The following is a 12,807-nucleotide window of genomic DNA, read 5'->3' on the forward strand; positions in this document are numbered from 1 at the left end:
ACTGAAGTTTGCAGATGATACAACAGTGATTGGTTTCATTCGAGACAACGATGAACCTACATACCGACGGGAGGTTGAACAACTAGCCTTGTGGTGCAACCAGAACAATCTTGAACTAAATACACTCAAAACCATAGAAATGGTGGTTGATTTCAGGAGAAACCCTCCTATACTACCACTTTTTACAATACTAGACAACACAGTATCAACAGTAGAGACCTTCAAATTTCTAGGTTCTATTATATCACATGACTTAAAATGGACACGTAACATCAAAAACGACATCAAAGAAGCACAACAAAGAATATTTTTTCTGCGCCAATTCAGAAAGCTCAAACTGCCCAAAGAGCTGCTGATTCAGTTCTACAGAGGAATTATTGAATCTGTCATCTGCACCTCTGTAACTATCTGGTTTGGCTCTGCAACCAAACAAGACAGACACGGATAATTAGAACTGCAGAAAAAACAATTGCTACCAACCTGCCTTACACTGAGGACCTGTATACAGCACGAGTCAAAAAGAGGGTTGTGAAAGTATCTACAGACCCCCAACATCCTGGACATAAATTGTTTCAACTTCTACACTCAAAATGACACTGTAGGACACTGTACACCAGAACAACTAGACACAAGGAGTTTTTTCCCAAATGCCATCACTCTGCTAAACAACTAATTCCCACAACACTGTCAAACTACTTAGTAAAACCATATTACTATTATTCATCTCATCCTTCCTATTACCTATCTCTTCCCACTTATGACTATAACCATGTTGCTTGTATCTTTACAATTTATACTGTTTTGTTTCCTAGTATGATTTGATGCCAGTAGTAACATATCACTAAGTGCTGTATCTTATGATTCTTGATGTATTTTATTTTTTCTTATGTACACTGAGAGCATATACACCAAAGACAAATTCCTTGTGTGTCCAATCACACTTGGCCAATAAAGAATTCTATTCTATTCTATTCTATTCTATTCTATTCTATTAAGAAAGAGAGGGATGATGGCTGACAATTTCTTAGTAGCTTAGCTATTAGCATGATATAGTCTTGATATGAGCTTTGGTAAAAACAGACTGCTAGGAAAACAAGGAATGCCAAATAAGAACCCAAAACATCCTATTACCCTATGCTACATTCCCCTAAAGCCAGTATCACATTATAAAAGCAATGACAAAACTAACAGCAGGTGGCTGAAAGTCTTGTAGTATAGGTAGTCTTTGACTTATAACCACAATTGGGACCAGAATTTTGGTCGTTAAGTGACAGTTAAGTGAGTCATATGTGACCAAACCTTACTTTATGATCATTTTACTTTGATCATTAAGTGAATCACAGCAACCATTAAACAAATTTGGCTTCCCACATTGACTTTACTTGTCAGAAGCTGGCCGGGAAGTTCTCGAATCATGATCACATGGCTATAGGAATCTGCAACCACCATAAATGAGAGCTGGTTGCCAAGCAGCCAGATTGTGATCATGTGACTGCTTGGTTATGTTGTAATTTTAAAGACAGATCGCAAGCCAGTTTTGAAAGCATTGTTGTAACTCCAAACTGTTATTAAACAAATGGTTGTGTTGAGGACTACCTGCATAATAATTAGCATTTGTAATATAAAAATATTTCATACACAATTATTACATCCTAAATAATTTATTGCAATACTCATGCACATTCCACACTGATCATTCATTCTTTGAATCATATCTGATTATATTTTATCTCTACAAAATCTACACAGGTAACTCAGAGTGATGTACATTTACCATTGTACATAAATGGTGAGGAGATAGAGAGGGTTGATAGTTTTACATTTCTGGGCACTTATATCTTGGAGGACCTCTCATGGACTATGAACGCTAACATGCTTGTAAAGAAGGCACAGAATAGGCTGTACTTCCTGAGAATGCTCAGGAAGATAAATCTATCTCAGCATCTACTTCTGTCCTACAACCGCAGCACCATTGAGAGTGTCCTGACATACGGCATTCTTGTATGGTATGGAAGAAGCTCTGTAGTGGACAAAAAAGCTCTACAGAGGATCATTAAAACTGCCCAGAATATCACTGGGTTCCAGCTACCAGCCCTGGATGACATCTTCGCATCTCGCTGTTTGAGGAAGTTGCACAACATTCTCAGAGACTCTTCCCATCTTGCTTACAATCTTTATGAACTGTTGCCTTCTGGCAGAAAATACAGAACAATTAAAACTTGGACCAATGTTTTCTGAATAGTTTTTATCCCAGAGCTATAATTGCACTTAACAATGAACTTAAGGATCACCATCAGTGAGCTGTTGGACAGAATTACTTGGTCTGTTGTGTGGATGCTTAAGTGTTTTTAGGAGGCAGGGAATTTTGGCGGATGGGGAGGTGTTTGGGGATTGTCATGTGTGTATGTACATTGACTCTGGTCTCTGGATGTTATGTGAATTTCGTTGTATGTATACTGTGTATATACATACAATGACAATAAATAATTCAATTCAATTATATAATCAAATAAAGCTATAATTGAATGTAAAAACATGAATCTCAAATCACAGCATATTGCAATGAGTGAATGCAGGTACTCTCTACACTTTACCAAGATAAATCTCATCTTGTGCCAAGACTATGTCACAGAAATAACTAACATTTAAAAAAAAAAGCATTTAAATTACAACTGTGGCGTCTCCCAGTTACTAAAAACCCAAAAATATTATTTTCTGCATGAAACCGAAGCATTAATGGAAAATACCAGAGGAAATGCCCCTTTCTTTAAAGATTAGGGATTATAAATAGTAGCCTAACTTCATTTCATAGCAACCTATTTCTAAAATGACAGATATCCTACACATATATAAATAAGAATGTCAGTACTATGTATCTAGTTTAGAATAATTTTATCTTTTTGTAAGAGCTGGTGCCCTTGGAGGAGGAGATGGTGTGATGGGACTACAGTGAAGCAGCAGTTTTCCAGGAAGGAGGGATAACATTCTAGAAAGGGGGTTGAGGCAGGCCAGGCCAGAGATGAATAGGAAACAGAGAAAGAAAGGATAGCAACTGCCTAGAATCTCCCAGTGCACTGAGGTGAAAGTAATAGGGATTTAACCTGGCAAGTGTAAGCAAATAAAGAACTGAATTCTGGCTGAATTGTTACATGCTGGTTTTGGCTTGCCTGCCACAAATTTTCCTATAAGAATCCTAAAACTTGATTCCTTCAATCTCTTTTCATAGGACTTAATTTCTAAGTTCTTAATTATTCTTACTATTATTCTCAGAACCTGTCCATCTCTTTGAAACTCATAGGACTTTAATTTAATTTCTAAGTTCTTAATTATTTAAAAGCGGGCCGACCTTACTATTATTCTCAGTATTCAAGTCCATTTACTTGAAACTGTGTACTCTTTAGCTTTAACTGCATGAGCCTTAAAGTGGTGGTTTTTGTGAGTGGTGGGGTGGAGCCTCTCTTTGTGGTTCAAACGTGCCTTTTTCAAAGGCAGTAACCCTTTCAATCAAAAGCCTCTGGCTTTCAAAGTTTAGCTGGTGGGGGGGGTTTTTTCCTCAAAGGGGGGCCTCGAAATTCTTTACTCAGGCAGTAACTCTCATGTGGGTTGATGGTGCCATTTTGGCTATGTAAGAAGCCATACTCAGGAGAAAATAAGCCGGCTGGGTGATTTTGGGCCACTTCCTCTCTCTTCAGCCCAACCCACTTCCCAAGGTGGGTTGTTGAGAAGACAGGAGGCAGGATTTTAAATCCCACCTTTATTTTTTATAAGGGCTCATGGCATCACATTTACAACACCTTCCTCCAATTTACCGGTGGCATTTACCATCCATTTCCCCCTCTTAAACCTATGGCCTGACATTTTCCAGACAATGGTCAAGAGCAGCTTATAGATTTTTAACATGTATGGGAGAGAATAGAGAGCAGTATCAAATAGGTATCGTATTTTCCCCAACAATCTGATGAGAATATTTTCCTTAGGATTGGGAAAGGGGAATCATACGCTAGGAGATTAAACCCTCCTGCCCTTCCCAATACAAGTTCAGTTAGGAAACAAACAAAAAAGAGATTTGGCGCGCTCTAAGCTTAGTGGCTTTCTTGCAGACGTTTCACTACCCAAACTAGATAGCACTGACGACGTTACCTAGTTTGGGTAATGAAACGTCTGCAAGAAAACAAGCAAGCTCAGAGAGCACCAAGCATGTCAACCCTGAACTACAAAAATTATCCTTTATCGAGAGCGAGGAAACTGGCTCCGGTGCCAAGCTAAAGGGGTAGAAAGCCGGGGCTTCGTGTGAGCAACAGGCAGGCGAGGCCTCACAACTGAGAAGGGTCTCGGGATGCTCCTCCCTCCCGCTTCCTAACACGCGACTGAAGTTTTTACAGTCCAGCTGGACGAAAACCTAGCGCGCCGCCTCTCTCTTCTCTGTTCCGAAGGTTTCAGAAAGGGGGGAGCGAAGGGATTCCCACGCGCTAACGACCCGCGCGCTCCACCCCCGCCTTCTCCCATACCGAGCAGCACCCCCCCCCCGCCGCCGCCGCCGCCGCCGCTCACCTGAAGTCTCGCGGCCGCGCTTTAATTGCCCAAATCACCGGCGGCTTCCCAGGCACGCTGGAACCAGCTGATTCACGTAAAGAGAAAGAGGCGGGCTTTGCTGGGCCGAAGGGGCGGAGCTGACCTGGAGAATTAGGTGGGAAAGCTGCAGGAACAGAAGATGGGGACGGGATCTTGAATGGGACAAACTAACGCAGAAGCGTAAGCTAAACCATGACTAGAAAGGGGTATTAATATGGCTGAAAGTGGCTAGACGCTAGTGGTTGGAAAGAAAAGAAGCGAACAAAAGAACAATTTTCGTATGATCTGAAGAAATGACTGCATCTCAGAATGGCATACACTCCTTTTTTGCCCCTTTCTATTTCAGAGAACACGAGTAAAGCGACCAAGCCTGGCTTGGGAAACTGCGACCACTAGTGGGCATCAAAGAGAATACAGACAATTCTACATCGTTGCTGCCCTCTGGCCATAATGTCGCTTTTTAGTAGATTCTGCTCAGCGTTGGTGCCTCTTTTGTTTTATTTATTTTATTTGTCAAGCAAGTATTAGATAACAGGTATAAGCATGGTTATGAATATATGAAATGGATACGAATGAAAAAGAAATAGGACAGGAACGGTAGGCACGTTGGTGCATTTATGCACACCCCCTACAGACCTCGGTTAAAGTTTTTGGGGTTTGGGGAAGAAACCAGAGTCCTGGTAGAGTATTCCAGACATTGACCACTCTGTTGTAAAGTCGTATTTCCTGCAATCAAGTTTGGTGCGGTTTACCTTGAGTTTGTATCTATTGTGTGCTCTTGTATTATTGTGGTTGAAGCTGAAGTATTCATTGACAGGACATTGCAGTAGATAATTTTATGTACTATACTTAGATCAGCCCGAAGCTTGTGTTTGTTTTCAAAATACCATCAGTGTGGGCAGGAGTTAATGAATACACTCCATTGTGCATGCTTTAGTACTGTTATCAATGCTGAAATTATAATTGCAACAGAAATTGGCAGGAAGTTGGAAAGGTGCCAGGGTGCTAATTTGTGCTTAAAACCCGAGGATATGTTACAAGCTGTGTGTAGCACAGTCAATATTACCTAAAATATAGAAGGCTTGTTTTTTTAAAAAAAAAAATGTAAATTCAGCTTTGCACTGTTCAGGAATGCCAGTTCAATCCAGTACATTCAGAAGCCCAGTGAATTTACAGTTTTAGATTTCTTTGCTTTCATGTTGGAAGTGGAAGCATTTTGTAGATTCTGTGAGCCTTCCTGTGAGCAGGAATTTGATATGAGTAATTACTGGAGAAACAGTAACTAACAGAAAAGAGATTTACTGTAGTTACAGGAAATACTTTATAGGATGAGCAAAGCTTACCACCTAGATAACTACATCTATCAGAAGGAGAATCAGAGTCAAAGCAGGTGAAGCTGGGAATAAAAGCAGAAGGAACTGACCTGAGATTAATCGTCTTGTAATATAAAACAAAGCAGGAACTGTGATAGACAAAGAGGGGACACAGAATAAATCCTTAATTGTCTACACTCCCTCAAGCTGTGCTGCCAGATGTGTAAATCATAAGCACACATAATTATAACTTGCTGTGTTAGGGGAAGTAAACAGTAAAATGAGACCAGCATGCACAAACCAGTCTGTATTTAATCAAGATTTACCAGCTGGAGGGATGGGATAGGATATCTCAGGTTTTTTTAAAATAAACCACAGAAGTTGCATGCTGTAACACTTCAAGCAAGAACAAAAAACATGGGAAAATAATACTGTAATATGTGTATATGCGCCTTCAAGTCAGTGTTGATTCCTGTGATTACCTCACTAAGTCCCTGAAATTTATTTGGCAAGCTTCCCAAGACTGAGAAAGTGTGACTGACCCAAGGTCACCAACTTTACTTCATGCCTAAAGCAGAATTAGAACTCAGTGTCCCAGTTTTAGCCCAGTATCTCAACCTAATGGTATCTCAATCTGTACACCAATAGGCAAAAAAAATATGCCATCGTTTCAGATCTTGTTATTTTACCATAAGCCCCCAAATAGTTGAACATACATTTTAAACACTTCCCACCAACTCCCTCAAGACAGTCAGTCCCCAATATCCTGACTTTTCATTATTGCCTTGTCCCCATTGGTCACTAGGTAAATGGTGTGTGCAGCTCTCATTTAAAGGTTCGAATAATGCAAAAGAAGGGTTGCCCCTGCCTGGATACAGGCTAAGTTCTGGACCAGCAAAGTTAGTTTGTTCCATAAGTATCAGCTGTGAAAATGAAGCCCACAAACTGCAAAACATACATTCTCCTATATATTCAAACTTTTCCTATTGATAATTTGTGCTGGGAGTTAAGATAATATAGACTTGAGTCTAGATGTTTTATTTTGTGTTCAGGTTGATGATTAAGTTGTTCATTTGGAAATATGCACATTATCTGGAGTAACATTTGGTAAACTGAAAAAGTTACACACAAAAAAAAAAATTTGAAATGTTGGCCTAAAACTGTAGAAGAAAGGGAGTTCTTATGAGTCACAAGAGACCTCGTGCAAGTCATATGAACATTCATACATTTCCAATCTTTGGTAAACAAAAAAGGATATGAGAGATAGAAAATCAAGCAGTTTGAGGGCTGAAGAAAATGGGTGACATTTTATGTGGAAATTTTTCCAGCCCTAGGTGCTTATGCTGCCTTTGTGAAGAGAAAGATTCATCACAGCAAGACAACATACCACCAAAAGGAGAACTGAAAGTAAGCAGTTTCTTACCTATGATAGGGAGAGGCATGGGCTAAATCTCATGAAGTAAAGGAAATTTCTTGATTGGGCTGCATGTTAGCTTCGCAAAATAAACAATATTAGAGAAAATAAGGTTATCACAAAATTAATTCATCTGGACTTTTACCATATCAAAGTATAAACTACTGTATTCTCATACTGTAATATAATTCTATCATGAATCAGCTAAAAAAACACAACAATATGTGAAGATCTGATCAATAAGCACATTTCTGTTATTGAAATGTTACTAATTCACCCAGAGCTCTAAGAAGGATGCAATAAAGGAACGTGTTGCATCCACCATCGTTCCATACTTTTCAGAAACCAAATCTGGAAGAGCCTATCAATTCTTTTTCATCCAGAACATGAATTTTAGTGATGAATTCTTGTGGGAAAGAATGTCATGCTTTACATGAAAGGAAGTGTAGAAGATGTTCATCAAATCTGTGTTTGAATATGCAGCTTAACCTATTCTATTTTAACCTATTTTAACCTCCTATTAAGACCTATTAATTTTAATTTTTCTGCTGAATACTCCTGCTGGGCCTACCAGGGAGGATATTTCTTCTGGCACATTGAACATTCCACTATTCCACTATTAGAAAAGCATAATCAGTGCAGACATGTTTCAGAAGTGACAATGACGGATCTCATAAGTGAGCAATTGTAACCTGCAATCACTGGTTCAAGTGAGACAGGAAATGTCATCTGAGACCTGGTTTTGAGCTTGGACTCAGACTTGGAAAATATGTAAAGGGGATACTTCTTGCAATCATCATAAAGTATAATATTCCTACATTAATTGATTCACAGATAGTGAACTGTTGGGTCAAAAACGTTTAAGAAATCTTAGAACTGAGTGCATGTGTTCTCTATCTCTCTCCCGTTGATATTTAAGCCAAGAAAAAGTCTCCCGTTTGGGTACGCCTCATCCTACTTGACTCTTGAAACACTGAGTGAAGGCCCTCACTCCATGGTGTGCCAAGGAATCAGCAGGTGAGTGTTCTACAACGAATAAAAAGCTTTATAGGAAGCATTCTGGAATGAAAACATTTGAAAAGCTAATTACTAAGGTACAATATGATCATCCTAGCTATAAAAAGTAACTTTGTTAAAATTATAGCATTCTTTGCACTTATTGCAAATTCAAAAATATTACCTGGAAAGTTGTTATACTACTATGTGAAAAAAATACAGTTTCACAGGTGATGCACAATGTATCTAACAACTATAAATGCCTCTCAAAAGTTTTGACTCTGTATCCACGTGATTGCAGAAATAAAAATTTAATCTTCAATCAAAGTAGGTTTCTAGATTATATGCCATGCCATGTTTCACTGCAGAAAAGGGAAGGAACGAGTGGGATTCTACCAGTTCGCACCTATTCACTAGAACCGGTTAACATTCTAAGCAGTTTGGAGAATGGGTTGTTAGAAGAAATTACTGGCCTAATCCTGTAAGAAAGGCAGGAAGGAAACATTCTGGTGTTGCTTACAGAAACTGCCTCTCTGTTAACCCTTATTACATTCTTGGGCAGGACTAGACTTCCTGTCTCAGGAACTTCTCTGGAGTTTTTTCCCTCTCCTTTGCTGGTACTTTGCTTGTGTGGAGGGACCATTTAAAGTTACAATGACACTGAAAAAAGTGACTTATGACCATTTTTCACACTTACGACTGTTGCAGCATCCCCACAGTCATGAGAGGCCAGGCGAGGAGATGTGTGCCTCGATGTAATATTGAGTTGGCCACATCCAGCCAATAACATGACCACCAAGCCAGGTCCACCCAGTCACATGACCACCAACCTATGCCCACCACCTAAGCCATGCCCACAGAACCGGTTGTTAAAAATTTTGAATCCCACCCCGGGAAGGAAGACTTTGTTTTTGTTATTTGAAGAAAGCAAATATTAGCATGTTTTATCCTTGACGGCACCATTTGGAGACATGCCTCCTGTCTTCACATATTTGGTAGATTGACTGCATAAACTACACTATTATTATATATATGAATAAGCCATTCTAGCTTGTGCATTTTTACGGTACTGAATTACTTCAATTGTGGTAGATTTATAGATTTGGTTTGTGAATTCAATTATTAGGTATAGTGAAGAGACAAATATTATATTCTGTCCCAATAGAATATACAATCAGCTGGTAGCTTTGAAAGTCATCAGCCTAAATACTGAGGAGGGAATCCCTTTTACAGCCATAAGAGAAGGTAAGAAATATTAATATAGCATTCAGTCTGTGTGATGAATCATGACCTGAATATTGTGACCAGTTAGGTTGAACTAGGTATTATTATTACAGTATTGAATTGTTATTTTGAGCCTTTGACTCAGTGGTGACTCCTGGTAGCCTGGATGAATCCCTGCAGGTGTCATGATTTCAGAAATGGTTTGCCATTGCCTTTTTCCTGCGGCTATGAGACAATGATTGGTCCAAGGTCACCTAGCTGGTTTTGTACCTAAGGTACTCATGGTCCCCTAGTTTCTAACCTGCTATCTTAACCACTACACCAAACTGGGTCTCTTTTGTATTAGGCTGAATTTATTAAAAGCAATAGGAGGCTGTATTGGGATTCAAACAGAATCAGTTGTCTACATTTCTGAATATTTAGCTCTTCCCATCCCAGACTTACAATCAAATGCTAATAGGGCTGTGTGTGTACACGTGAATGAGAAATATTTATATGGTGTTTATTACCCCTGAGTAGAAGTTTATGCTACTGCTGTAAAGTACCTGCAGATGCTCCAGGCTATATGTCCCTACTTGCACCTAACAAATCTGCCTAGGCAACTTCTTTTTTTCTTGCGTGTTCCGATGATGTTACTTTCATCACATTCCAGCCCATCAAGGAAACAGCTTGTAGTTGTCCTTAGTTGTGTTAAGTTCAAAATATTCCCCGTGCCCCTGTCATACACACACTAATTAATTTTGACACTATCCAAGGACAGCCCCACGATGTGCAAAATCTGCTAGGTTTTGTGATCTCTAGCATTGGAAGGAAGTCAGTGAAATGATTGCAGTTAATGAAAATGCTACTTCTAGTTTTTTTTGTTTTGTTTTTGGCTGATTCAAGAATTGGTAAAGAGCCCTGTAACTCAATGGTAGAGACAGACTTACTTTTGCTGTGTTGAAAGGAAGGCTTCTGAAGGCATGTTTATATGCTATATTCAGCCAAGCTTTGTGCCAACTGTAGGTGAACTTATTTGTTGAAAGGAAGGCTTCTGAAGGCATGTTTATATGATATATTCAGCCAAGCTTTGTGCCAACTGTAGCTGAACTCATTTGATCTAATGCCAGTCCATTATTACAAACTGAGGCAAACTCCTGCTAAGGAATAAACAAAACCTTGGCCGGTGTCCCACCCACCTACACAGGGATGGCGCAGCTTAAATATTTCCTTTTTAAAATTTTAACATTGAAATTAAAAGCAAACAAAGAAACAAACAATGGAATAGCCCAGTCAGTACATATCTTACATGAATAGAGTTACTTATGGAGTGTATGTGTCTACATAACCCCTATTTTGCAATCACTCTTTTTTTCCTTCTCTGTTTTCAAATGCTAGAAGGATGAGATAACTACAACATAATTCTGGCTTCTTGGTCCTGAAGACCATAGCTGATGGCTAAAAAGTGGCAGGAGACATTCTACAATGAATTCTGGTACTTCCTGTTTCAAACAAAGACCACAATGCTTAGTCAAAAGTTTATCTAGACAATCTTTAGCAAATAGGTTCTGAAACCACTGTTTAATTCTGGATGGCAAAAGCAGGGAAGGAGGTTGAGACAGGGGAAGAAGTTTGTTACTGTTGTGAGGGATTGTGTAGGATAAAAGCTAGAGACATCTGATCTGAAGGAAAACCTGAGAAGTAAGCCAACCATATATAGTAATTTCATTGTGATTATTCCAGTATGATTCTTTCTGATTATTCCTGTGCTGCAGCCTAAGCAATCCAAATAATTTACAAGCATCTCTTCCTCCCCCACCGAAAAAAGGCTCTACAGATCTGCAAAGGGGTGGCAGTTGAGGTTTTAACCATCTGTAAGCATCCACAGGCAAAGGGGAAGCAAGTTCAAATAAGTAAACTTGTGTTCTTCCTTTGATTGCTGAAACGTAGCTTTAGACATCCAACAAACCCTTTGTCAGTGCAAAAGGGAAGGAGCTTCTGAAAGTCCACTGATCATGACCTCTGTCGTGGCATAACTGCCTGTTCAGAGTTTATTTAACCCAGATAAGGTTTTAAGAAACTTAAATTTCATTTAACAACCCCCCCAAATTTTAAGCAATTTTAATTTAACAAGAATGTATTTCAGCAATAGAATAGCAACACTTTTCCAAGAGTGTGTTTGCTGTAGGAAGAAAACCATGTTAGTTTGTCATGGCAAAAAAATTGTGAGAGTCTGGTAGCACCATTTCTAGCTAACCAACTTTATGAAAAGGCTTAAACTTTCATAAGATATAGCTCACTTTATCAGATGGCTAAATTGATATAATGTGTTAAAAACCTCTGCCTTGCTCTTTGTTCTACCACTGAGAAAAGCCAGCAAGGCTATGGGTTGAAATGATCATTTAAACCATTCTGGAGCATTCATTCTATAATTAGAATGACCCAATTTGATAATCTCTTGTTCCAAATTCTATGGGTGGAAACATCCCACAGATATACAGTTCAGAGTGACTGCTGGAAGGTTGGGACAGTCTCACTGATCAATCAGAACTATGTCTGACAAATCAGATATGCTGAGATTGAGAAATTTGACAAGTTGAAGAAGATAGGAATGCAAGAGAAAAGCCCACTGTGTTCAGAAGAAACAACTGAGCAGTTGAAGCAAGCAAATGAATTGTAATGAAATGGTCCCTTCTAAATTATGCACTGTACATTCCCCAAGCATTGTCTTCTTATTTTACTTCTTTTAGCTGCTTTAACTTTGTAGAATGCAAAGAATTGGATAGTTTAAATGATTGTACTGACCCTTTCACACACACACACACACACCCAAAAATCAGAGCAAACTATTAACACTGAATGAAGGCACTTTCCTTTCCATCTGCCTGTCCACCTTCTGGTTTGGTAGCACAAAAGCTTGCATGTTTCTTCAAAGAAGATACTTTTTTTTTAATATAAATTTTATTTGGGTTTTCACAAAAACATAATACAAATAAAACATCTTTTTTTGAGAATAGCATGATCCCAGGTTATCACTTCTCCATACAGACACAAACTCAATTTCACATTCAACTTTGTGTTCTATTCCATATCTTATTACTATTTTAACATTTTCTCCATAATTTTTCCCCTCCCTGGGTTTTCTCAACTTTAATTATCTCATATCTAAATTCAATTATATATCTTTTTCTAAATTTCAATGTCTTTCTAATCATTAAATTTATACTTTTGTCTGTCCTGTTTCAATTTCATATTATCTTTTCTCATTAAACAAATTTTCCCCTGTAGTTACTAATTGGAGTATGACAC

At 38.7% G+C, this 12,807-nt stretch overlaps 2 protein-coding genes across 8 annotated transcripts in view; one reads left to right on the plus strand and one right to left on the minus strand.

Moving 5' to 3' along the window:
- Positions 1 to 4,671, minus strand: part of ALS2 (alsin Rho guanine nucleotide exchange factor ALS2) — a 67,501-nt gene extending 62,830 nt beyond the window's left edge. For 2 of the 3 annotated variants that reach the window (XM_026681315.2, XM_087949513.1), the window contains exon 1: positions 4,552 to 4,671. The gene's annotated coding sequence lies outside the window, so the exon portion shown is untranslated. The remainder of the gene's footprint in view (positions 1 to 4,551) is intronic. The other variant, XM_087949515.1, reaches the window with a different exon arrangement.
- Positions 4,672 to 4,680: 9 nt separating this feature from the next.
- CDK15 (cyclin dependent kinase 15) overlaps positions 4,681 to 12,807 on the plus strand; it is a 41,428-nt gene continuing 33,301 nt past the window's right edge. For 2 of the 5 annotated variants that reach the window (XM_087949516.1, XM_087949518.1), the window contains exons 1-4: positions 5,023 to 5,169; positions 7,214 to 7,292; positions 8,219 to 8,316; positions 9,461 to 9,540. In XM_087949516.1, coding sequence (XP_087805642.1) covers positions 5,135 to 5,169; positions 7,214 to 7,292; positions 8,219 to 8,316; positions 9,461 to 9,540 — 292 coding nt within the window. In that variant the 5' untranslated portion in view covers positions 5,023 to 5,134. Of the gene's footprint in view, positions 4,753 to 4,987; positions 5,170 to 7,181; positions 7,293 to 8,218; positions 8,317 to 9,460; positions 9,541 to 12,807 lie in introns of those variants that run through there. The other 3 variants (XM_087949517.1, XM_087949519.1, XM_026681316.2) reach the window with 3 other exon arrangements.

Source organism: Notechis scutatus, chromosome 1, assembly GCF_049901735.1.
Source record: "Notechis scutatus isolate UNSWTSFEM ecotype Mainland chromosome 1, rNotScu1.2, whole genome shotgun sequence".
Taxonomy (NCBI): Eukaryota; Metazoa; Chordata; class Lepidosauria; order Squamata; family Elapidae; genus Notechis; species Notechis scutatus.